Below are 25,761 nucleotides of genomic sequence, written 5' to 3'. Positions count from 1 at the left end.
CACATTCATAGAGTGAAGTAGCAGCGGGATCCCCTCCACTCATCGTCGGAACGGGGATAGGTGAGTATTTATTTATTTTTTATTAGGCACTATGGGGGCATTATACGGAGTATGGAGGGATGGAGAAATATACTGTATGGCTGCACCTTTGAGGGCATTATACAGTTTAGGGGCAGCTATGGGGGCATTATACTGCATAGGGGCAGCTATAAGGGAGCTATCGGGGAATTTTATTGTATGGGGCAGCTATGGGGGCATTATACTGTATGGGACAGCTATGTGGGCAATTATACTGTATGGGAGCAGCTATGGGGGATTATACTGTGTGGGGGCAGCTATGGGGCATTATACTGTATGGTGGCAGCTATGGGGCATTATACTGTGTGGGGACAGCTATGGGGGCATTATACTGTGTGGGAGGCACTATGGGGGCATTATACTGTGTGGGGGCAGCTATGGGGCAATATACTGTATGGGGCAGCTATGGGGCTTTCTACTGTGTGGGAGGCACTATGGAGGCATTATACTGTGTGGAGACCGCTATAGGGGCATTATACTGTATGGAGACAGCTATAGGGGCATTATACTGTGTGGGGGAACCTATGAGGGCATTATACTGTGTTGGGGTAGCTATGGGGGCATTATACTGTCTGCGGGGCTGCTATAGGGGCATTATACTGTGCGGGGCAGCTATCGGGGCATTATACTGTGTGGGGCAGCTATAAGGGTATTATAGTGTGTGAGGACCACTAAGGTGTCATTATATTGTGTGGAGGGCACTAAGAGTTCATTATACTATGTGGGGGGCACTAAGGGGTTATTATACTGTGTGGGGGCAGTTATGGGAGCATTGTTCTGTGTGGGGGCAACCATAGGGGCATTATACTGTGTGAGGGCAGCTATAGGGGCATTATCCGGTGTGGTGGCAGCTATAGGGGCATTATACTGTGCGGGGGGCCTACTGGGTTGGGGCCCCCCCTGTGCTAAACCCCTAGCTACACCTCCGCTTCTAGGGGGTACTTACCATGAAGGCACCAAATGCATCTGCTATTGGCCGTTGGAGAGACGGGGCCCACCCATGGTGAAAAGAACCTGTGCAGGACTCCCCTTTACAGAGTAAAGGCCCTTTTACATGGTCTAATTATCGGCGAACAAACGTTCACACAAACGCTCGGTCCCGATCATTACCCTGTATGTACATCAGCAGATGAATAAGCAAATGCTCGTTCATCATTGATCACATCTTTTCCGCGGCCCAAAAAATGGTCGCTAGCCAGCAACATATCTCCCTGTGTAAACAAGGGATGTGCTACCAACAAGATGCAAATGTATGGGGAGAAATGATGGGCTCTTGTTTACCGGCTAGGAAATCACAAAGTCAGTAAAAACACCTTTACTGTATTGTTAACGAACTAGGGGATAATGAATTGGCCCAAGGGTCATGGAAAAGGTGTGAAGGGGAAAGCAAACACCAGTACATCTGTCCTGGGTGGTTAAGTCCAACACCATAATGGAGGGGGGGGGGGTACAATTTGATCTTTGCTATGGGGCCCTCTCTCTCTCCTATGTATGCCACTACATGCATTTTTTATGGTTTGTGTTTAATTGAGGAGTACCCTCTCTATTACCTCAAAATGCCATAATAGGGTATTTTACTAGTGAATCTCTTAATCAGACAAAACATTTAGGACAACCTTCATTTGTCTTTTGAATAAGGTATATTGGAAATCATTATGTGGTGTGCAGCTAACCAGAGTAATAACATCAGGAAATATTTACAGCACATTAGGAATAAGGCAAATAACAGCAGCACTCACTAAAATACAGGAAAAAGGACTTGGATACAAAAGCATCGAGACATTGACGAGTTTCAGGGTTATGTCCATTATATTGTCTGTATCAAGTAGGCTTGCTGCCTGCGTAGCACTGATCAGAGGGGCTAAGGAGCTAATTTTCATAGAGAAGGTGGGGGACATATACTACAGAGTATAAAGATGTAAAAAAAAACATGTAAACAGCTAAAATGTGCAGCAAATGGTAAAAATCCTCCAAAGGGGAGACCGCAAATAAGAAGATGATATGATGGAAAGTGGCGGAATAGGGAAGAGCCAGAGAGGAAGCATAGAACTCTTTAGATGCGTATCCTAGTCTTTTAAAGCGGTTATCCGGGGTTTTAAAATTGATTATCTATTCTTAGGATACGCCATCAATATTAGATCGCTGGGGGTCCAACTCTCGGCACCCCCGCCAATCAGCTGTTTAAAGGGGCGGGCAATCGTACGAGCGTTGCAGACTCTTGATTGTTTACATTGATTTTACTTGCTTGCACTTGCATGTGCCATTACATTTGCATTGTTGCCAACAGTCTCGAATTTGCCTGACTGTCCCAAATCTACAGAGACAGTCCCGGCAAATTACTGTCCCGGATGCGTGTCCCGGCAACTGCCATATTCAATTTTTTCTGCGTCTCAGATACAGTTGAACACTATGGAAGAGCAGGAAACTATCCGCTCCATGCTCTGCCATTCACTCCTCCTGGAGCGGAATCCCCGGCCAGAGAGTTGCCGACATTCTGGCCGGGGATTCCGCTCATGGAGAGAGCCCCTGATGTCCCTGTCTATATATGGACAGTGACGTCAGGGGCTCCACCAGGAGCGGATACCCCGGCCACAGAGTTGCCGATGCTCTGGCCGGATATTCTGTAGCTAGAGGGAGCCCCTGACAACCCTGTCCATATATGGACATTGACATCAGGGGCTCTTTCTGGAGCGGAATCCGTGGCCAGAGTGATACCGACGCTCTGGGTGGAGAGTCCGCTCCATGAGGAGCCCCTGACGTTACTGTCCATATATGGGCAGGAACATCAGATGCTCCCTCCAGGAGCTACAAGATGGGTGTGTGGCGCTATCTATAAGGAGGTATATGTGGCACCATCTACAGAGGAAACTGTGGAATTATACAGAGGGCACTGTTGCATTATCTACAGAAAACTCTGTGGCATTATCTACAGACAGCATGTGGCATTTTCTAGAGAGGGCAATGTGGCATTATCTACAGGGTGTGTGTGTGGTACTATCTACAGAGGGTACTATGGCACTATCTACAGGGTGCATTGTGACATTATCTACAGAGGTCGCTGTGGCATTATCTACAGAGGGCAATGTGGCACCATCTACAGGGGGGCTGTGTGGCTCTATCTACAGAGAGGTGTGGCACTATCTACAGAGGGCACTGTGGCATTATCTACAGGGGTGTGGAATTATTTACAGAGGGCACTGTGGCACTATGTACAGGGGGGGGCTCTTTGGATCATCTACAGGAGGGCTGTGTGGCTTTGTCTACAGGTGGGAGTGTGGCATTATCTACAGAGGGCACTATCGAAAAAGAGGGTGTGTGGCACTATCTACCGAGGGCATTGTGGCACTATCTAAAAGGGTGTGTGTGGCACTATCTACAGAGGGCACTGTGGCATTATCTACAGGGGTGGCTATGTGGCACTATCTACAGGGGGGACTGTGGCAATAGCTACAGGGAGCAGTGTGCGGCACTATCTACTGGGGGCAGTGTGGAGCACCATCTACAGGGAACACTAACTATGCTGGATTTACGCTACCAGTAGTGATCAGGTCAGCACATATCACCTAGCCCTAGTGATTAAGTGAGACATCACCTGCCTGTAAACAACTGGATAACCGGAGAGAGATACTGGCCAGCATAGTAGTTGTCAGGAATACTAGTGCAGAAATATTTGTTTGTTTATTTGTATGCTGAAATTCTGGGAAGAAAGCCAAAACCCATTGGCCATGCTCACCAGATAAGCTACGCCCCCTATAAGACACACCCACCAAAGAAGCCACACCCTAAGTATCCCTGGAAAAAAAAAATGTTGCCAACTTTGCATTCGTAGCGGCTGTGCAAGGTATTGCAGCGTGGTCCTTTTCAAGTAGACACTGTCCCTACCATGGATTTACAGTTTGATGTGCCACGGATCCGCATGAGGATTAGCCCCATTCAATGGAAATCCGCTGTCTTATCCGCCTGGACTCAGCATCAATAAGTGATATGTCATTAATTTTCTTTCTTCAATGCACATTTTTAATTTGCGCTAAAAACTTCTGTGATATCTGCACAGAGATGTGAATTTCCCATTGAAGTTATCGGGAGATGGATTTAATGTGGATTTTGGCGCAGAATCTGAGTGAAATCCAGAAAGTGTAAGGGAGCACACTGGCACTGGTAATAGGGCATTTTCTAGTTGGTACTGTGTATGAGAGCACTCTGGCGTTATTGATAAGGGCACTAGAGTACTGTCAGTTCACATGGAGTTTATTGGAGCGGATTTTGACACAGAAATTGTGACTGATTAGAGCCAACGAATGTCCAAAATCACCCTCATTGATTTCAATGGGAGTCAGCTTGTTGCCTCTTGTGGAATGTTCTTTCTTGCCACAGTCTCCGCCTCTGTCCTCCCATTGAAATCAATGGGAGGCCGAAAAAACCTCCGGCGCTCGTTTCTTAGCATTTCTTGCTGCGTTTTTTGTCCATGGCCTTTGCATTCACCATGGGCAAAGAATGCAGAAAACAAAAGTGCAGGCAATTCAAAATCTGCCCGAAAATTCCAGAAGGAATTTTGTCTGTAAAATCTCAGGGCCTAAATGGGTCAGTTTGGCTTTCGTTATGGGGGTGTGTGGCCAGTACAAACATGAAGTTTTCCTATAAATGTTGAGCTTCTTTATGATATATTAAACAACATATACATGATATACTAATATAAGTACAGTTTCTCTATGCTTCATAAAACGCTTTCCAGACCAAGTTATAGAAAAATACCTAAAAAAAAGTAAATCAATTCAATATAAAATAAACAATAAGGCAATAAAACAAAGGTAACTATTGAAAGCCGCCAGTATTTCCCTTATCAAATATGGCCGCGGCTGCTTCAACGCGTCGTTCAACCTGGCGTATGCCCGGAAGTACATGCGTGAATCCTGTCAGGACCAGGAAGTGCCTTGTGAACATGGAGGCTAGGTCCCGATCAGCTGTCATCTAACATTGTGCGTTATTATTCATTTGTGTAGTCCGACCATGATTCCCTTCACCGTAAACATTAAGTTGTCCACCAGGACGCTGACCGGAGCTCTCACCCAGCTCAACAAGGGGGCGCTAGACTGGTAAGTAACTGCAGAGGGGAAGTGGAGTGTAATCGCTGAAAAACTACAAGTACCAGCATGCTTTGCCAACCAGTAGCCCTGAGTGGAGGAGTGTGGTGAATTGGACAGCAGCTGACAGCGATGTGTGATATTTGCTGCAATGTCCCAAACTTGTGTGAGAACAGATTGATCAATGAATGAGGTGCGCTGCACCGCAACATAGACATGCATTGGGTTGTATAAGGATAGGTGGGGGCACTGACGTCACCATTGTCATGAACGAGATCAGCAGAAGACATTGTCCTGGTTGCAGTGTAGTTGCTGTACATATAATACAGGTTTATAGAAGTCACTATGTGAACAGACTCTGAATGTGAGATTATGACGTCACATACATAGGTAAACAGGGTGACAACCACACTGAGTCATCCAGCCATGAAGCATTCCCATGTAGTCTATCCCACAAGCGCCGCGTCTATGGGACAATACCGACGTACACATGAAGTTGTTATCTCTGTGAACCTTCAAACGTAGCAACCTGTACTGCTCTGTGTACTGACACCTTTATTTCATATCCAGCAGTAAATTGTTCAGTAATTTGGGCTACAGTAGCTCTTCTGTGGGATGAGACTACACGGGCTAGCCTTCTTTCTCCAGGCGCATCAGTGGTCCTTGGGCGTCCATGACCCTGTCGCCGGTACACCGGTTGCTCTTCCTTGGACCACTTTTGGTAGGAACCAACCACTGCACACAAGGAACACCCCACAAGACCTGCTGGTTTGGAAACGCTCTGACCCAGTTGTATAGACATCACAATTTGGCCCTTGTCAAAGTGGCTCAGATGCTTACACTTGCCCATTTATCCCAACCCTTGACAGGCGCCATTGTAATCAATGTTATTCACTTTGTCTGTCAGTGGCTTTAGGCTGAGATCTCACGTAGCGGTTTAAATGCATTATTTCAGAAAAACCGCACCATTCTGCCGTGATATTCGAAAAATGGTGGCAAAAATGCGCGGTTTGCTGCAAGTCATAGTAAAAAAAAAAAAATGTAAACCATGATGTGAGATTCCAACCTAAGGCCTTCTTCACACGGAGGTGTCAGTTTTTGCGCGTGCAAAAAATGCTGCATTTTGCGTGCGCAAAAGGTACGTGTGTCATCAGCATATGGTGCGTGGCTGCGTAATTTTTGTGCAGCCGGCATCATGATGACACTCTATTTTTATATTTACAAACAGAAAAGCACGTGGTGCTTTTCTGTTTTCCATCATTTATTTTACTAGTGTAGCGCGCGGCACCCGGAAGTGCGTCCGTGTGCCGAGCGCGATTTGCACGCACCCATTGACTTCAATGGGTGCGTGCTGTGCGAAACACGGGCGAGTATAGGACATGTCGTGAGTTTCAAGGGGTGTTCATGGGGACATCAGGGGTGTCAAAATATCCTGAGCATGAAAGTTGCTTCGGTGACAAACGAGTATAGTTTTATACAAGACTTCAGTTTATTATAAGTAGTCAAATGCCTCTCTCTCTGCTTATTTGACTATTTTCCCTTCCTCCCCCTCTCAACATTCACTCACTGAATTTGCTGCTTTTTCTGTCTTCAAGACAAGACGAACTCTCAGCTCACTGAAAGTTCAGGTTACAGCTCCCCATAGAAGGGGAGAAGGGAGCAGAGTGAGAGAAAGGCAGAGACACACAGATGCTGCTGCAGCTTCTAGTAAGTGTTATATCTCAATCCAGTGCTGGCACAGAATCAGCGCATACAGGTGGAGAATCACTGCACAAGATGATGGGAATTCTGAAAACAGCTGAGCTGCGCTATTTCCCGTAACCCTTATAGGAGTTACAGCAAAGGCATAGCACAGGGAGCTATGCTGTTTCTCTAACTTTGCAGTTATGGAAAACAGCGTAGCCCATCCAGCAATGAACTGATTCTCCGCCTGGACGTGTCGGCCTACGGCCACCTCACCAGGTGGGATGGGCTATGGAGCCATGGGCTACCCCCACTTCGGAGATAGGTGTGGGTCCCATAGGTGGGACCCGTATCTATCAAACATTTATGGCATATCTACAGGATAGCTAAGCAAAGTTACCAAATAACAGAGTGTTACGACTGTCAGCAGAGAAGTGGATCCTTATTCCGCATTCGGTCCCGAGTCTAAGGAATCTCCCCGTTCTGCACCTTGGAACCCCCACAAGGGGATTTGGTCTTTTCCAGTCAGAATCCCGGGTGTCAGCCCCGTAGTAGTCACTGATTTGGGGACAGGTGCCTTGCAACAATGTCCGAAGCGGAGTCAGAACGAAGCCAAGGGTCGATACTAGGAGAGTGGACACAATGGTGCGACAAGCCAGAGAAGACCTTCTGAACCAGGGGTCAGTAGCAAGGAGGCTGAACTACAAGTATCAGGAGACAAAACCAGAAGGAGTGAGACGATGGCATGATTCAGAGAAAAGTGAAAACTCCACCACAGGTTTTTACTGCGGACTTGCTGTTGCAAATCTGCAACATAATAGGCATGCTGCAGATTTTAAAATCTGTGTGTATTTTTTGGCTACATTTTAATGGGGTTTTGAAAATGGAGAGTGAAGGGCCGCTCACTGGGTTGTGCCATGTCTTATTTCCTAGTTGGCAGATCTGGGTATGGTTGGGTTTCCCCTGCATTTGTTGTATGCTCTTCTGTTACTGCATGCCGTTATTTCCCTAATAAATAATTGATATGTTGTATTAGGGTTTGCCATGTTGATGCTTTGTGGGATAATGTTTATGTATACTTTCTGCTTGTTGCCCTGATTTTGATGTAATTGCCGCTTTCTTACTGAGGAATTGTGTGATGGGATTTATGTTTATATGCCATAATAGTTATAGTTTGATTTGTGGTGTCGTCTTCGGTTGCACAATGGCAGGAATATATCCTAAAGGAAGATGAATGGAACGTGTCTTCAATACGTGGCTGTAATAGAGCAGGAATTCTTGTTATATTTTGATCTCCCACCATTCAGCAGTCGGATAATGAGCAAAAGAAATGACAGGAAATCTCCTCGAACCTCCTATAAAAACCTTCTCCAGCGCAAGTGAACTTGGACCGATTAGCTTGTCAGCTTCAAGCCGTCTTCATGCATGGGCTGCTTTAGTAATATGCACAGTTTGTACTGTGGGGAGACGGATTAACAGCGTGAATCCAATAAATATTCTGCCATGTTTGGGTATAGTTGCTATAAAGGGCACTGGACCCACTTCTTTCTAATATGTAATTCTCCTTGACATATTCTTTTAATGAGTAAAACTCTAGTCCCGCATAAGATTGCTATGGAAACCACCATCTGTTTTATATATGTTCTGTTTTATCATTATAATTCTATCATATTGCTGTACAAGTCAAAAATGTGTCATGTATGTTTCTAGGAAGGCTGAGTGACTGTGAATACTGCGGATCCTACAGGAGTTCTAACCCCGATTTCATAGACTCCTTTATTATGCAGGCTCCTATTTTCTCCCCTTCCCCTGTTATTACACTCCTACACACTTCTTAAAGCTGCGGTGATCACAGGACTTTATTACAGCACATTTGTTACCTGAAAATGCTGCCCTCTTTACCATTGACTGACGTCGATGTGTACACTGGCAGATACATGGCGGCCTTCAGTCATTGGTGTTGGGGGGAAGTGGATGGCAGTGCTCCCTTGTTGGATTTTGTGTTCGGTGCTATAAACCAAATGGCACAATATTGAAATCCAACATGTCCAATCCCTCTTTCGGCGGTCAAGAGGCCCCCATTGGCATTAAATCATTCGCCAAGCCTGCCCAAATTGGTGGGTTCAACAAACTTTTATCTGATGTTTATGGCAGGTTAGAGACGACCTGTCTTTAGGTCATATCATATCTCGCCTGAATCCCGCTATCCCCCTGATTCCAGTGCTGTTTTTATTTTTCTAGGCCCCCTCCCCCATTCCAGAGGGCATGAACTACACTGATTCTTCCGAGGTGGAGCCAGCTTCATAGCCTCTGATATTGTCCAATCCGCATGACGCAAATTCAGACTGAGCAGTCTTCACCCAGCGTGGTCTCGTGAGATAATTTTTTTTCTGGCTAGGTCATGCTGTGCCTGGCCAGTCTGAAGCTGCCTCATGCTGATTGGTCAGGGTCCGAGGCTGTGAAGCTGGCAACACCTCGGGAGAATCAATGTAGTTCATGCCCTGTTGGCTAACTACAGGGAATTAACATGTGGGGCCCCAATACAACAGGATGCTATATCTCGGGAACGGTGGGGCCCATGAACAAGAAAAGAAAACGGTGCCTGGATCAGAGGGACACCGAGATTCGGATCAGATAAAGTATGCATTATATGACCGAGTGGCAGCTAAAATGACTTAAATATCTAGACGGACTATCTCTCTCACTTTAGCTGCTCCTGCAGCTAACATCAGCAGGGAGGAAGTAAAGGCTGCAGTAAATAAAGTCTCCTCCTACTCTGCCATATTTAAAGAGGCTCTGTCACCAGATTATAAGTGTCCTATCTCCTACATAATCTGATCGGCGCTGTAATGTAGATAACGGCAGTGGGTTTTCTTTTGAAAAATGATCATTTTTTACAAAGTTATGAACAATTTTAGATTTATGGTAATTAGTTTCTTAATAGACAACTGGGCGTGTTTTAACTATTTACATCTGGGCGTTGTACAGGGGAGTGTATGACGCTGACCAATCAGTGACCAATCAGTGACCAATCAGCATCATACACTTCTCATTGTTCCAGCCTGGCTTCTTTCACTGCACAATTACACTGTAACAATGGGCTGGAACAATGAGAAGTGTATCACACTGATTGGTCACTGATTGGTCAGCCTCATACACTCCTCTGTACAACGCCCAGTTAGTAAAAAGTAAAAACACGCCCAGTTGGTCATTAAGAACTAATTAGCATAAAGCTAAAATTGCTCATAACTTGCTCAAAAATGATCGTTTTTCAAAATAAAAACCAAAGCTGTTATCTACATTACAGCACCGATCACGTTATGTAGGAGATAGGGCACTTATAATCTGGTGACAGAGCCTCTTTAAAGCAATGGAGTGTGTGGCCTGTAATCTATAGTTGCATATCCTAAGAGGTTTTTAAGTGGATTACTGAAAGCACGCTTTTGATATGTCCCGGGGTTGATTATATTCCCTAGGTTGTTCCAAAAATATATTCCGCCCATCTCTAGTTACATCAGTTTCCTGGGACGCTATATGCCAACCACATTAGTTATTGACTGGCAAATCTTCTAGCTATGCAACGACATATACCCGCTTCCTCATGGCTGCATTATTATGAAGCTTTGCAGTTTTAGAGTCTGGGAAAGCAAAGTGATAACGGCTTTAACTAATGTAGTGGTGTCCACATGTCAAAAAAAGATCTAGAGAAGAGGCTTACTCTATACAAGCTCCGATTACTAGATCTATGATGTGATATTTATGTTCTGATTCTTCGCTTCGCATGGCTGGATTTTCCATTAGGCACTAGAGACATGTACCTATGCACAGTCCTGTGAGAAAAAGGGGTCGGCTCCACAGGGTCAAGGCCAAATTATAGCTCGTGGAGTAAAGGATGTATTTCTTTAAAAGGAAGATTATATAAAATATACAATATATTCTGTTCTGAAGCACAAGAGCTGCAAATCAAAATGGCAAGGTTTCTATTTTATACATTCATACTGGGCATACTAATTTATTTTTTATATCTTTTTTTTCTCTTGGGTTGACTAATAGCGTTTTTTTCACAGGGGCTGTCAAGGTCTAATTGCTTACGGCTGCCACTCGCTGGTTCTCGTGGTTGACCCCAGCACTGCACAGACACTTCAGGTCTTAGAAAAACACAAATCCGACGTAGTCAAGGTAAGCCGTGCCGCTTGACTACTAGATGTCACAGATCTATTTTGTAAAGTGTTGCCCATCGTCATTACACAGAGCAGGAAAGTATTTTATTATCTGAGTAGTTACGAATTCAACTTCCTGCACTGTAGGATATTGGGGGTTATGTACGGCGTCGGACTGTAGGAGATTAGGGTTAAAAACAGTCATGCCTACCTTTTCACATGGAATTGAGCCTGACTTTAAAGGCTATGTACAGTTTTTTTAAAACCAAAATCTCAAATGCACCTAAAATAAAAACCATTAAGCAACTCTCCTACTGTTTTGTGTATATAGCGCCTATGCAGACCTATGTGTCTCAATGGTTACAGACTACAAACAGATCCTATGTAGTTTGTTCCTACATCCATTTTGCCTTCCATTTGTCCCATAGGTCTTGCTAAGCTTCCATATGTTCGTAAGTAAGAAGTGGGATAAAGGAGGGAAGAGTGACTAAATCAGACTTCAGAGTTTGTTTGTAATGTGTTATCAAAGAGAAACATAGGTCTGCATGGGAGCTGTATACACAATTTTTTTACTTTTAAAAAAAAAAATGAAGGCTTCGTTCACATCTGTGTCGGGACTCCGTTCATGGGTTCCGTCGGACCTTCCTGTTAGGGGAACCCATGAACGGAGTCCAAACTGACACGGAAACCATTTGCATCACCATTGATTTCAATGGTGACCGATCTGGTGTAAATGGTTTCCGTTTGTCACAGTTGTGTAAGGGTCCCATCGTTTCCAGAGAGTGAATACCATAGTTGACTGTGTTATTCATTCCGTCAAAACAACGGAACCCTTACACACCGGCGACAAACAGAAACCATTTGCACCGGATCTGTCAGCATTGAAATCAATGGTGATCGTTTGTTTCAGTTAATATTCCGTTCATGGGTTCCCCTGACAGAAAGCTCAGACGGAACCCATGAACGGAGTCCCAATGCAGATGTGAACGAAGCCTAAGACTGTTTACTGTACAAAGTTGTCATTGTTTATATTAGATTCATTTTGGCTGCAACGGTGTGCTTTTTAAGGAAAACAAACTTTTTTGCTGATGGCATTTGATGGCAAATGGAGCAATATGTTTATATATGGAATATTCTGTTATTCTCAGCTGCATTATTTATATGTAGTCATTCCATACACCGTTTCATACCTGAACCCAGTACATCTTGTGTCCTGATGATGATGTTTTAGAGGTTACAACGTATCCTGTGCACTTGAGTTCTTGAACCCTTAATGACCTCCCTGAAAACACAACCTGTTTTTACGGCGGCCATCCAGGGGACTTCTGATGCGGTGTCTTTTTATGGCGGTGCTTTAATAGAAGATTGTATCGCTATGTACTGTACAATCCCTTGACCCAAACTGTTGCTAACAGGGCACTGATTGAAGACCAATGAAGTTGTTTTAACCCCTTAGATGCAGCGTTTAATAGCGACCAAGGTATCTAAGGTGTTTGACAAAGGGAAAGGGCTCCCACTGGCAGCCCATCGGCGCCCCATGATGCGACACCTAACAAAGGCCCCCAGGTCTGCAATAAGCATTTACCTGATCAAAAGATCACTGTTGCAAGTCTCCTTCACAGTGCAATTAAGTTTAATAAAGTTTCCTAAACCACCCCCCCCCCCAAAAAAACAAAAACGTTTCATTATTTAAAAAAATAAATAAAAAAAAGTTCCCAATATAAAAAAAAAATATTTGGTATCGCTGCAATGGTAACCATTAAATAAAGTTATTTTTACTTCGTGCTCAAGCCGAAATTAAAATGGAAAAAAAAACGTTGGCAAAATTGCTTGTTTTTTTTCATTGCCCCATCATAAAAAGATGAATCAATAAGTTAAATGTACCCCAAAATATTACCAATAAAAACTTCATGCCGTCCCACAAAATACAAGCCCTCATATGGCTATGTTTAATTAAAAAAACAACTTGTTTATTGTTCAAAAGTACTAAAATAAAAAGACAACTACATTTTCTGTCGCCGAATTCGTACTGACCTGTAGAATAATGGTAACTTGGTATTTTTACCGCTCGGCAAACAGCGGAAAAGAAAATGCCATAAAGTAAGAATGTAATTGCTGATTTTTTTTTTTACTTGTTTTATTTTGCATTCCCATAAAATACATGAACAATAGGTGCCATTGAAAAATACATTTCATCCTGTAAAAAAAACAAGTGCCATACAGCTACATCCATGGAAAAATAAGAGCTATGGCTCTTGAAATGTGACAATAAGAAAAATATTGCTTGGTCCTCAAGGTTTAAAACATAATAAATGATACGTATATACATATATTTTTGTTGTCCTGCGTTAAATTGGAACTTTTTGGCGGTGCAGCAGTGATTGTGTGTGTGTGTGCGCGCGCGCCATTTATAACTTCTCTCCTGCACGTCGCTTCCCTGGGGTGTTAGATGGAGATGCATCCAGCCGTGGCTCCTTCCACACGCCATCGACGGCTTTGTTTTAAGATAATTCGTATTCACCTGACATCCGTCTCCTGTATCTCTCCAATAGTCATGTCTTGAATAAAAGTGAACAAATTCAACTTACAGGTTTAATGGATTTTTACTCGTGTAGTTTATTCCCTTTTTAACCTACGGAGAACACTTGGAAATCATTCTCAATCTTAGATAAAAGATTACAGTTGTTTGATGTATCAAAGCATCTTCCTCTTGTTTCATTGCACAGCTCAAAAAATAATTATTCAGGTCTAGGTCAAGTCCTGATCATTAGGCCAGGATCACACACACGCAGTTTTTGGCTCAGTTTTTTTTTTTAGCCAAACACAGAAGTGGACACAAAAGAAAGTAGATCAGTCTTTTCTTTATATCTCTCCTTTCTTTTGGATCAGTATGTGGAATTCTGAAAGCCACCTTTTGTCTCAACAGTGGTTCAGACAGGTTTTTTTCCTTCCCTCATGCTTTATACTGCAGCTTTATCTGTTCAAATTGGCTAATACATAAAAGCACCAACTCACCAAAAAGCTGTTGCGGGGAGTGCTGACTATCGTTACAAGTGTATAATAGTCTAAGAAGATTATTAATGAATTTCTACCTCTGTACTAAGGCAAATGATTCTTAATAAGTGGGGAACCGGGAGATCGTTATGTTTAAACATTAAAGCATTCAAGTTTAGATCTGTACAATCAATGTTTTTTCCTATATATATTTGTATGTTTTTATAATTTTGACACTTTTTTTTTTTTCTTTAAAGTCCTAATGGGTCATACAGATAGGAGTTGCACTTAGTGGACAACCCCTTTAATTAGCCATCAACTTTATCAAGAAGTATCCATTACTAAAATTCCAGAAAGCGCCATCGAACGCTATTTTTCAACGATTTTTCTCACAGTAAAATAATCAATGCTACATTTATGTTGATTTTGTTTATTTCTATTCTTTTAGGTTAAATGGGCCAGAGAAAATTATCATCATAATTTGGGCTCCCCCTATGCCCTACGTTTGGCGTCTGCCGACTCCAGCGGAAAAATTGTGGTGTGGGATGTTACAACTGGTACAACGCGTTGCGAAATACAAGAACACTCTAAACCCATCCATGGTAAGGTGTTTTTTTTTTTTCTTTGTATAACTTGCTTTCTCTTTCCACTGCTTTTGCAATGCAAATCTATCAACAAGGCATTGTCCATGTACTTTGGCACTGTAGATGACATGCCCATTCATCTAGGGGCCCAGCTCGAGTTTCAACCAGACTTAAAATTGCATGAAGATTAAAACATTTCCACATTAAATAATGCAAGACGTTCCCCATCACCTACAGCTCATGAAAATATTAAAGCTTCTTCCACTGAGAGAGTATTGTGAACGTCTGTGTTCAGTACACTGTCCGACGCGAAGATAAAGGGGCTGATTTACGAACACTAAGTATTAGACAGTGTAAATTTAAGACCAGGCCGTCAGAAGATGCGCCAAATGTATCACAGTGGTGCGCGCTGTATGATAAATTTGGCAGCTCTAGCTGGACATACTAGACACTTTTTTGGTTTTCTTTTCCTTATACCACCTATTAGTTTATGTTGTGAACTTAGATGTGATGGATAACAGGTGGATTCTGCATGTCAGTGACCCACAAGTCCGGCTTTCACTGAACCCGTCAGTCCCGCGGACCTGACAAGAGCAGGATTTAGCGAACGATACATCTGTGTAGAGAATACAGAGCAGCTGTATCTCAAAACGTAAAAAGAATTTTCAATAAAAACTAATTTATAAAGTTACACCAAATACACTTGCTGGCCTGTTTTATTGAAGAAAAAAAAATCAAAAATAAAATGCCTTTAAGAGGTTTACATAGCCATTAGGCTTCACATGCAATGCATCCCTTCATTGTGATCTAGGACTGGTTTGTTTTTAAGAATCCTTAATCTTATTTACAGACCCCATAAATCTTATTTTTGACTTGTCATATTGATGTGTTAAAAATGCTGATTACCATTGAAAGCAATGGGAGCCAAAAGAGAGGCGTTTTCCACGCTGATTCTGATGCTTAAAAAACCGCTGTGTGAAGGTAACTCTGATCCTGGCCTTCAGCGCTGAAATTTATGTCATTAAATACGCTGATTATGAAGTGAACGTTCACTCGGCAGTTAAAATGCACCCGTCACCGTATAATGTCTTGCAAAATCTTCTCCTTTTAAAACACTTTTCTACCTCAAGGACATAGTTGTGTTTCTACCTGCAACCTGTGCATGCAATTCAGAAGATTGGACACCTTCTGTCGATTCTACTTTCACTGCTTAGAAAAAATATTATACCCTATTACAGAATTCTCAGTTAATAGATTGGGGTCCCTCATTAGGGACCTTCATAAATTAGCAAGAGATGAGAGCTGCTTACTCTCTGGAGGACCCAGTATGTCTGTGCATTACATAAACGGCCCATTGATTTCAGAATGATTAATTTCACCTGTGGTGGCGCTGTAGAGGAATTGAACACTTGCTGCCGGGTTCCTCCACAGATTACAGATGATCGCTCAGGGTCCCAACAGCAGGACAACCTGTGATTGGCTTATTTTCTGGGGATCATTCTAACAAAATAAGATTGTGTGAAGAGGACATTTCCTTACCGTTAATGTCGGGAATTGTCACCGTATCTTTCAGAAGAAAATGAGAATTCGGAATGTTGCGGCCTATGCACTGCTTTTAAGACCTTGTCTCCTATAAGTTTTGTGTCTTTTCTGTAGACATGCAGTGGTTGTGGAGCCAGGATGCCTCTCGTGATCTGCTGTTGGCTGTTCACCCCCCTAATCTTATTGTGCTGTGGAATGCAGACACTGGAACCAAACTATGGAAGAAAAGCTACGCAGAGAACATCCTGAGTTTTTCCTTCAATCCTTTCCAGCCTTCACAACTTGCCTGTGAGAATCGTTTATTATTTATTAGCCATTATTTCAGCACTGTGCACACTGTATGTAAGTTGTGACAATACTCCTGTACCCAGTGGGGCGGAAGATTTAATTTCCCCAGCTGATACACTAGTACCAATTTCATAGGAAACAAATAATGTATGATTGTGTTTTTGGAGTGCAGGAGAAAGCCATGAAACCCTGAGATAACCAGAGAGAACATGAAGTATTGGCTCCATGCAGAGGTTGCTCTGCCCAGATTCTTTCTATGTCCCCAGTTTTACTAGGCAGAAACACGGAGACGCCCTGCTACTCTTGTGACTTTTTGTCGATTTTATCTTGCAGTACTCACCAGTGAGGGCATCGTGTTTGTCTCTGACTTTTCTCCATCTAAACCTCCAGCAAGTAGTGGTCGGAAGGTTTATATCTCAAGTCCTCACTCCAGCCCTGCGCATGCAAAGCCAGTGTCTGCTACAGGTGCTAAGAAAGCGCTGAACAAGGTTAAGATTCTCATCACCAACGAGAAGCCCAGGTAGGTCAAACTGCTACCCTCGTAATGCTGATCTGTTTCTCCAAAGAAAATAACAGTAAGAAAATGGCTTTTTAAAGGGAACTTGTCAGCAGTTCTGATGCCTCAAAACTGCTGACTGTGCAATATAAGGGAGGGCAAAACTGACCTTTTATTGCCCCGGCGCAGGAGCACTTGCACATGATGCGCCAGGGCAACTATACATCGAAACTAAAGGTATTTTAAAAATTCTCTCCCCCCTCCCCTATATGACTCCTTCAGCAGTTTTGAAGCATCAAAACTGCTGACTGGTTCCCCTAAACCAGGGGTCTCAAACTCGGCCGGGTAAGTGGGCCACATATAGAAAAAAATGTGAAGTTGACGGGCCGCATTACTTTCAAATTTAATAAATTACAAAATTATTGTTAATTAGTTATTTGAACTACTATAACACTGTTACTATAATACTACATTACTATAATACTACATTACTATAATAATAGCGCTAGGTTTAAACTTACCAGAAATTTGCGAGATCCCGGGCAGAGCACTACTACTGGGATTCCAGCTGTTCTCCTGACATCACTGTCCAGTTCTGGGGAATCCCTAGACATTGCTGTCCATATATGGACAGCAATGTCAGGGAATTCCACAGAGTCCCGGAGCAGAGCCGATACTAGCGCTCTGCCCGGGACCCTGCTCTGGGGAAGACCCTGACAAAACTGTCCATATATGGACAGCGATGTCGGGGATTTCCACGGAGTCCCATAGCAGAGCCTATGCTAGCGCTCTGCTTGGGACGCCGCTCTGGGGAGGACCCTGACATCGCGTGTCCATTCATGGACAGCGATGTCAGGGATTTCACAGAGTACCGGAGCAGAGCCGATACTAGCAGCTCTGTGTCCCGCGGGCCGCAGATGACAGCCTCGGGCCGCATGCGGGCCGCGTTCTTGAGACCCCTGCCCTAAACCCTTTTGCATTACTACTGCAAGCAAATTATATTTACACTTCATGTAGACAATTTACCTAGTACAAATAAGGCAGTTCTGTGCATCTTGGCTTTTACTTTGAACTACTTGTGCAATTGTTTATCTCCTATATTTTATTTCATTTTATGTAAAGAAACAATAGAAAGGCGCAACAAATGTACAGTAAACAATAGTGACAGTAGTTGATGAGTCATTGCATCAAAGCAGCAGATAAAGACCTGTAGCCTTAAGGCCCTATTACACCGGGTAAAATTTTGGCCGGTGCAGCGAGCACCGATCAACGAGACAACCCGTTGATCGGCGCTCGTTTGCTCCTGTCACATGGAGCTATGTATGGGGACGAGTGGTCGTTACTTCGATTGCTCGTCCCGATACATTATTATCGTGACGGCACCGCGTCTTTGTTTACACAGGGAGATGTGCTGCCGACAATGATAATATTTTACTTCTTTAAAACGATACGATCAGCAGATGAACGGGAGTTTGCCCAATAAAGTGTAAAACCCCTTTTAGGCCTAGTTCACAAGCCGCTTTTTTTTTTGCAGGCAGTAAAAAATCTGCCTCAAAATTCCTCCAAGATTCCTTTTGAAGTTTGCATGTCACACTCCAATAAAGTCAATGCCCATCCTCTTCAATGTTTGTGATACATTTGCATTAGAGGTCCACTTGAAACAAAATGTGAAAAAGTCCCCTGTGATCTGCATAACCTTCTTGCTTTGGACATCACTTTGTACCATGACATGTGGCTAACATTTTCTTTCTTTCTGCTTCCAGTGCCGAGGCCGTGACACTAAATGAGTGTTTGCAATTGTCCTACTTGCCTTCAAAACGCAACCACATTCTCTTGCTTTATCCCCGAGAAATCCTCATCCTGGACCTGGAGGTTAACCAGACTGTGGGGGTTGTAGCAATTGAGAGGACTGGAGTGCCTTTCTTGCAGGTTTATATTTCTCTATAATTAAATGACAAACTTCAATGGATAGAACTTTTTTCTTTTTAGGCCCCATGCACACGATCATATTTTTGCGGCCACATTTCACCCGCAAATCTGCGGGTAAATTGCGGCACCATTCATTTCAATGGGCCCATGCACACGACCGTGGTTTCCGCGGTCCGTGCATTGCCCAAGAGCCTGGACTGCAAAAAGAACAGACATGTCTTATTACGGCCGCATCTTGCGGTCCAGGCTTGTTGAAATGAATGCACACGGTAATGTGCACGGCCCGTGATTTGCGGGTGACACTACGTGGCCGTCCGAGCCACAAGTCAAGGCCCGTGCACACCACTACTGTCGTGTGCATGAGGCCTTACTGTGATATTATTTACCGTATGACTTTATTTTACGTTGTTCTTCCATGTCCAGGTGACCCCCTGCTTTCAGAGAGATGTGCTATTCTGCCTGCATGAGAATGGATGCATTACATTACGTGTGGGCAGGCAAGGCTGTGGAAACTCTGGAGTGACAAATGAAGAAGGAGGTAAGAGAAGTGATGGTGTGGGCCAAGACATACTAGAGTCTTATGGAATTATACATTGTGTGGTCATTGTTTATGCCGTATCCGTTATTCCAAATTACTCCATTACCACCTTTTCCCACAAAATACAAGATCCCATACGACTTGAAAAAAGAAATAAACAAGCTATGACTGCTGGAACATGGGGATTTTTTTTAAACTAAAATTAGTTGCGTCACTAAGGGGTTAAAATGCACTTAAGGAACCGGAGTTATGCGCCAACTTTATTTATTTGAGACATAAATAAAAATAGGTGACATTTTCTGGAGGGTTTTTACAATTTTTATGTGACGTGACTGGTTGTTTTTTTTTCTTTGACGCAGTTGTGTCCCAGGTTGCCAGCTGTATTGCTTTTTATTGAATCTCAAGTAGGAGGAGAAGAAGATAGTTACTTCCTTCCTCACTAATGTCACAAGTGAACTCCATTTTGCAGCATTGTCTTTTTTAAGAAGAAAGACTCTAGTCTGCCTGACCGATTCCTGTCAGACAAATTAAAAGTTTTATCATCCATATCTGATCATATTTCACACACTGCCAGCATACAATCCAATTTAATCAAACAAACGTGAGTAAGAGGAAAATGGGATGGGAGAATCCTCTGGGTGACCAGGTGACAGAAAAATCAGACCCATGAGAGATGATATGACTAATCAGAGTAGCCGTCAGCTCCTGTTTGTTACAAAAATTAAAGGGGTTTGTCTGGACACGGACCAGTTTGTGATGACCTGCCTGTGCATAGTTCATCAGTATGAAAAACTGGTCCGTGCCCAAACCCTTTTAAGGGCAGGAGCATCCCTAACACTGGGACATAACTTTTTGTCGATTGATCTGAATTCAGTAGAAAATTGTTATAAGCGTCATACGTTAATCATTTGGTACATATTGCAAACACCACTTATCTTGTGCTGCAAATGTTAACCCATCAAATGTCTTTTCGTTAATTATTTTGGATAGTAAGATAAGAAAACAAAACCCATGATAAAAGGTCATGTCGGAAAGGTTTTGAGTTTCTAATAAAAAAAAGAAGAAAGTTTTGTGTAATTCCTCAGTCCCAAGTATTATCGTATTCGCACACATCTTCTGGTTGACACGAAGATTAATCGCCTACCGTAATACCAGTGTTTGCAATCTTTTATCACCATGGTAACTAAAAGAGGCAACTGAATAAAAATGGAGAAACCGAATAAAAATAAAGGGCAGCAGCATCAATTTTATACTGTGTAACAGCTGCCGGGTGTCAAACATCAGCATGGAACGAAATGAACACAAGCCATTCTATGAAGAATTAATGAAGGTTCTGCGACACCTGCAGATAAGTCTCACTCGCAGAGCCGCAAACTCCAAGTCTGAATGAGCCGCCTTCCTTCCAGAGCAATGTTTGTATTCCCAAATTCCTGTTTATAGAGTTTATGAATCGTATTCATCTTTGCTTCCGGCCACAAATGGAACAAAAAAGTGTCTCAAAACGAGGCCTGAAAGAAGTTGTTTTTTTTCTTTCCCTTCTTAGATTAAATCGTGTATAGCATAGCTGTAGACTTGCCATCTTATGCCTGAAGAATCATTTTCCCTATAGATGTAAACTTAATAAACTATGCAAACTGCTGTGATTGTAAGCGACACAAATGAATCCCCGGGGGTAGTTTTAATGACTATTCATTATTTTTACATAGATTTTGTAGTTCAACTTCTCCACGTTATGTCATCTCTCCTATGGGACTAAATTTTACTTAACTGAACTGATCAGTTTTTATTTTATCCCCCCCCCCCTCACCAGAGTCTGACCCAGTACCTGAGATGACTTATGACTTGCGCTGTCAATGTGATGGCATTCGTGTTACTAAGACCGTGCGCCCATACAGCATAACCTGCCACCCTATTAATGAGAACACTATCGCCCTTATTATCAGCGATGGAAGGGTGATGATTTGGGAGCTCAAGTCTAGTGTCCTTGGAAGGAAGATACGCAATACCAGGTTGTACTACTTATACTTTACATTTTGATATTTCCAAATGTGTGTGTGTGTGTATGAATGTCTATCTATCTAATCTATCTAATCTATCTATCTATCTATCTATCTATCTATCTATCTATCTATCTATCTATCTATCTATCATCTATTATAAAAAATGTATGTTTTTTTTTGTGTTTTTTCTATGAAATTTGCCAAAATAAGTGGTTGTGAATTTTCACTTTAAAATTACACGTCTTTTTTTTATTTTTTGTATTCGGTCTAAAATTCTGCGTTGATTAATTTTTTAATATAGCTTTGATAGCGCACGGAGCTCCGATTTTATATTACAGTGCTCCAAATCCTCTGCATGGCCATACAGTTTATGCAGCATGAAAACCTGATAGACCCGTTGAATTCAGCGGTCTGTCACTTAGTAATGTGGTGTAGTTAAAAAGAATTTACATGTTATACTTGCCGCCAGTATGCAGCACTTGAGTCCAATGATATGCACACCCCCCATCCAGCCGATGATTGACAGATTTATTACTATTCACAGGGGGAAGTGTGCACATGACTGGACTGATCGCCTGCGGCACTGGCCGCATGCCACAACTTTCACATGTTATTTCTCTTAAATTGTTGTAACATTACTAGTGACATGTCTGTCACTACTTTAAGCTGCCCACAGACAAGGGAGCATGAAAACATGACCGATCCTCTTAAAGTGGTAAAATTCTACCACCACTAGGGGGAGCCTACTGCATACTGTTCATACATGGAACTGAATAATAACACAATGTGCAGTAAGCTCCTCAGCTTTTCCTAGTGTTTGCAGAATTTTATAATTTATGCAGGGAATTTGGAGCACTAGATGTGCTTTATTAATAAGAAGACTAAAAAAGGCTGAACAGAGAACTGAGGTTTACATTTACAAGTAAGCCTACTAATGCTCTGTTTACGCCTCTTTTTCAAGTGATTTAATGTAATGTGCCCTTAGGCTTATGTTGTGCGGAGACCAGCCAAAAGTATTTTCTTTCAGCATATGTAGTTACCTCTTTTCTTTTTAGGCAGCTTAAAAGCATGGGCATTAAAATAAAGTGCATAATCTTAGTTGCTTTTATCCATTGGTGAGATGTTCTAGTATTTGGATTCCATGTTCATTTGCTGATGGAACTTTTTTTAGTCTTTGGTACTGCAAGCAGGAGCTCCCTACAGAGATGCCACACATATACTACAACTTTGTTAGAGTTGATGTCTTTCATTGCTTTTTTGGTCAAAAATTCTCTGCTGATTAATTTTAGATGTCTTTATTGGGGCAGCTATGGCTACCACTAGAGGGAGCTAACTGTAGTACTGCTGGCATTGAATTCAATTGGAGCTGTGTAAATCTGTCTGCAATGGGCACCCCCCCCCCCCCCCGGTAGCCATTACAATAGTGTAATAGTAAGCAAGAGAAGCAATTCAGTGCCATGACCCATAGACGTGTCCTGCCATTGCCTGCAGGAATATCGTGCCCTATATTGTTACTAGTATGTGGAAGTAAACTACAGGATTGTTGTGCTGTGTACATGTATAGAATGACCAACAATTTACCAAAATTTTCTTCCTTATCAATGGCTGGTAAACATGTTTGAACATATAGGGTTTAGTTTATAAAAAGTGTGTAACAGAGAAATAGGCTTTGTGGCCCATATCAACCAATCAGAGCTCAGCTTTAACAAAATTGTCTAGTTTAGAAAGTTTTTTTTCATATACCCTATTATGGAATTCTAGCATAATATAGGAGGTCTCCTGGGGAGATCCTCATCTCTTGGCCAGAGTGGTGTGTAGTTACAAAGATGGTCTCTCTCTATGGAGGACTCATCCTGTCCTGCATTACACAGACAGCCCAATGATTTGAATGGGCACTGTGTAATGCTTAGTTTCCCCTGTGAAGGCGCTGCAGGAAAAATAAACACTGTTCCCCACAGATTGCAGCTGATAGCTTGGGGTCCCAGGAGGGGGACACTTTGCGATCTGATTATTGCTAAGGTGCCATTCTAAAAAGTAGGGATTCTACAAAGCGGACAACCCTTTTAATTTCTTAAACTGCTCTGGAACACTGTAGCTGCCCTGTGATTACTTTTTTATGGGTAAAGTCAATGTTTCTGTTAGACAGTTTTGATAAATGAGGCCCATTAATTTTTTGTGATAATCCAATATATTTTCCTCGGGTTGACTATTGTGTTTTGTACAGCACCATATTTTTTTAGCCTGCCTGTATTTTAATGCCATTTATTCATCAGGCTGTAGTGTTTTTAACCTCTTCTTTTAATACATTAGGTCTTGATGACTTGATTAATTTTCTGTGAGACTATAGAATTTGGCATTTGATATGTTTAGAAGATTAACATATTAATCGAGGTAATATGCCACTATATGATTCAATAGAGATTTCCCAAAGCAGCAGCTTGTTAAACTGACCTTGGTTTTTAGTTGAGTTTTAAAAGAGTATCTGGCACTTCTGTAAAACTGAATATCAAATACCTGCATAACGCATTACATGTATATTACATTTAGTGTCAGCTTGGTGTCAGCTTGGTGTGGGCTTAGGTAAGGCGTAGCAGGGGAATCTGGTATAAAGATAGCCATTGTACCCAAAATTCTTTTGCCCCGTGTGCACTTGATTAATTAGACATACAAATGCCGCCCAGCATTACCGTGCCATGACATCACCATGGCCATTACTTTACCGTTCTATTCACCCTTCGATGAGATCATTGCATCTCATTTCATCGTCCGAGGTTGCTAGTTCCTTATCAAAGTACTATGTGCAGATTGACTGCTTTGTGCAGTTCGCAGTGATTTTAAAGAGGACCAGTCAGTTCTCCTGACATGTCTGGTGTAGTAAATCGTTGCATTTCCCCTTTGCCTAGAATTCTGATTTGTGCCGTTCCTCTGTTTATTCTTCCAATTAAGTGACTACAGATTTTTCCAAAGGCTAGGCTCCATAGCTATACAGTATGAGGTCCCTGCCAAACTGCACTGCACATCCCAAGTTTCTAGACTCCTGTGATTATAATTCAGAGCAGGCGCTGTTTGGAGGAACCCTAATTTTTCTACCGGTTGAAGGGGGTTGGGTAGCCTTGCTGTGGTCACGAATAGGGTGGGGCATGCTGTGACTACCAGTGAAGTCTATCTGGGGGCTTCTGGGCATTCTAAGGAAGATGAGAGGCCTACGCTCATGACCAGGAAAGTGACACAAATTTGGGGTATATTCACATGGCGTGCTAATGTTATGGCAGAGAGCTGCACTATGAAGAAAACTTCATATAAATTCATGAATCTATTTTTATTTTTTTTGCCACAAATGTAGTTAAAATAAATAAAGAATTTTTGCATGTATTTACAGACCAGGCTTACATATCCACGGTCCCTACAGAATGTTTTTTTCCCTAACTTTTGGATCTGTCTTTGGGACCCGGCTAAGATTTGTCTTGGCCTGGATTAGCTGCATTCATATCTGAATTTTCCAGTATAGAGTGAAGTTAGGCGCTAATACATTGTTAAAGGGGTTGTCCCACCATTAAATATCATATTTATTGCATAGAGCATAAAAAATGAACAATGTTGCTGTTAACTTAAAAACAACTAAAAACGATCCAGTGAAGAGTTACAACATTTACTTTACATGGTTGGGCACCACCTGGTGTTCAAAGTATATAGCAATGTGCACGTCCACCTAATGAGCGGAGTACTGGTGGACACGCATGCTCAGTCAGGTCTCTGCATAGTGATCCTATGTTCACTGCAGAGCAGCCAAAATAATAACTTTCTGCCCTGCTTGTCAGGGAAGGAGCAGAGCCTTTACAGCAGATTGGCAGTATAGATGAAGAAACTTCTTCCTTCCTTCTTCCTCTTCTTCTTCTTTCTTTTTCTTCCTTCTCTTTTCTTCCTGACAGCAGATATAAACCATGCACATGGCCATTCAGTTTTTGTTTTATATTACTATATTCTCAGGAGGTCCTACTGTGAATGACACACGGTATATTTTATATATTATTTTTTAACACCTCGCTCGTGGACTAACTAATAGCATGGCAAGCGTACTTTGTGCTGCGTAGGTTGGCAGATTTACCCAGAGATCCAGGGTCCGATATTTCATAGCAACTCAAACAATTGCATAGTCAGCTTTACCTTGTATCAGCTCCTATTAGACTGGAGAAGGAGACAGGACCTTTATTTCTCTGCAATGGAACTTGGACGTAACCTATTTTAACGAGAACCGGTGCTGTGTCAGGTAACTATGAATAATACATTTTATTTTAATGGTTCCTATGTGGGCCTTATAATTTGGGGGTTTAGCGGCCTTTCAAAAAGGAGCTTTTTCTATTTGTAAAGATACCCAAATTCCCATGGCA

General features: G+C 42.4%; 1 protein-coding gene across 2 annotated transcripts in view; it reads left to right on the top strand.

Annotated features, from left to right (window-relative positions):
- Positions 1-4,993: 4,993 nt before the first annotated feature.
- The window catches only part of WDR11 (WD repeat domain 11), a 63,315-nt gene continuing 42,547 nt past the window's right edge, over positions 4,994-25,761 (top strand). For both annotated transcript variants that reach the window (XM_075841126.1, XM_075841125.1), the window contains exons 1-8: positions 4,994-5,171; positions 10,910-11,021; positions 14,445-14,598; positions 16,237-16,410; positions 16,744-16,930; positions 18,670-18,835; positions 19,259-19,373; positions 21,184-21,382. In XM_075841126.1, the coding sequence (XP_075697241.1) occupies positions 5,086-5,171; positions 10,910-11,021; positions 14,445-14,598; positions 16,237-16,410; positions 16,744-16,930; positions 18,670-18,835; positions 19,259-19,373; positions 21,184-21,382 (1,193 nt within the window). In that variant the 5' untranslated portion in view covers positions 4,994-5,085. The remainder of the gene's footprint in view (positions 5,172-10,909; positions 11,022-14,444; positions 14,599-16,236; positions 16,411-16,743; positions 16,931-18,669; positions 18,836-19,258; positions 19,374-21,183; positions 21,383-25,761) is intronic.

Source organism: Rhinoderma darwinii, chromosome 11, assembly GCF_050947455.1.
Source record: "Rhinoderma darwinii isolate aRhiDar2 chromosome 11, aRhiDar2.hap1, whole genome shotgun sequence".
NCBI classification, from domain to species: Eukaryota; Metazoa; Chordata; class Amphibia; order Anura; family Rhinodermatidae; genus Rhinoderma; species Rhinoderma darwinii.
The sequence above is the reverse complement of the archived record's forward strand: the minus strand, read 5'-3'. Positions and strand labels throughout refer to the sequence as shown.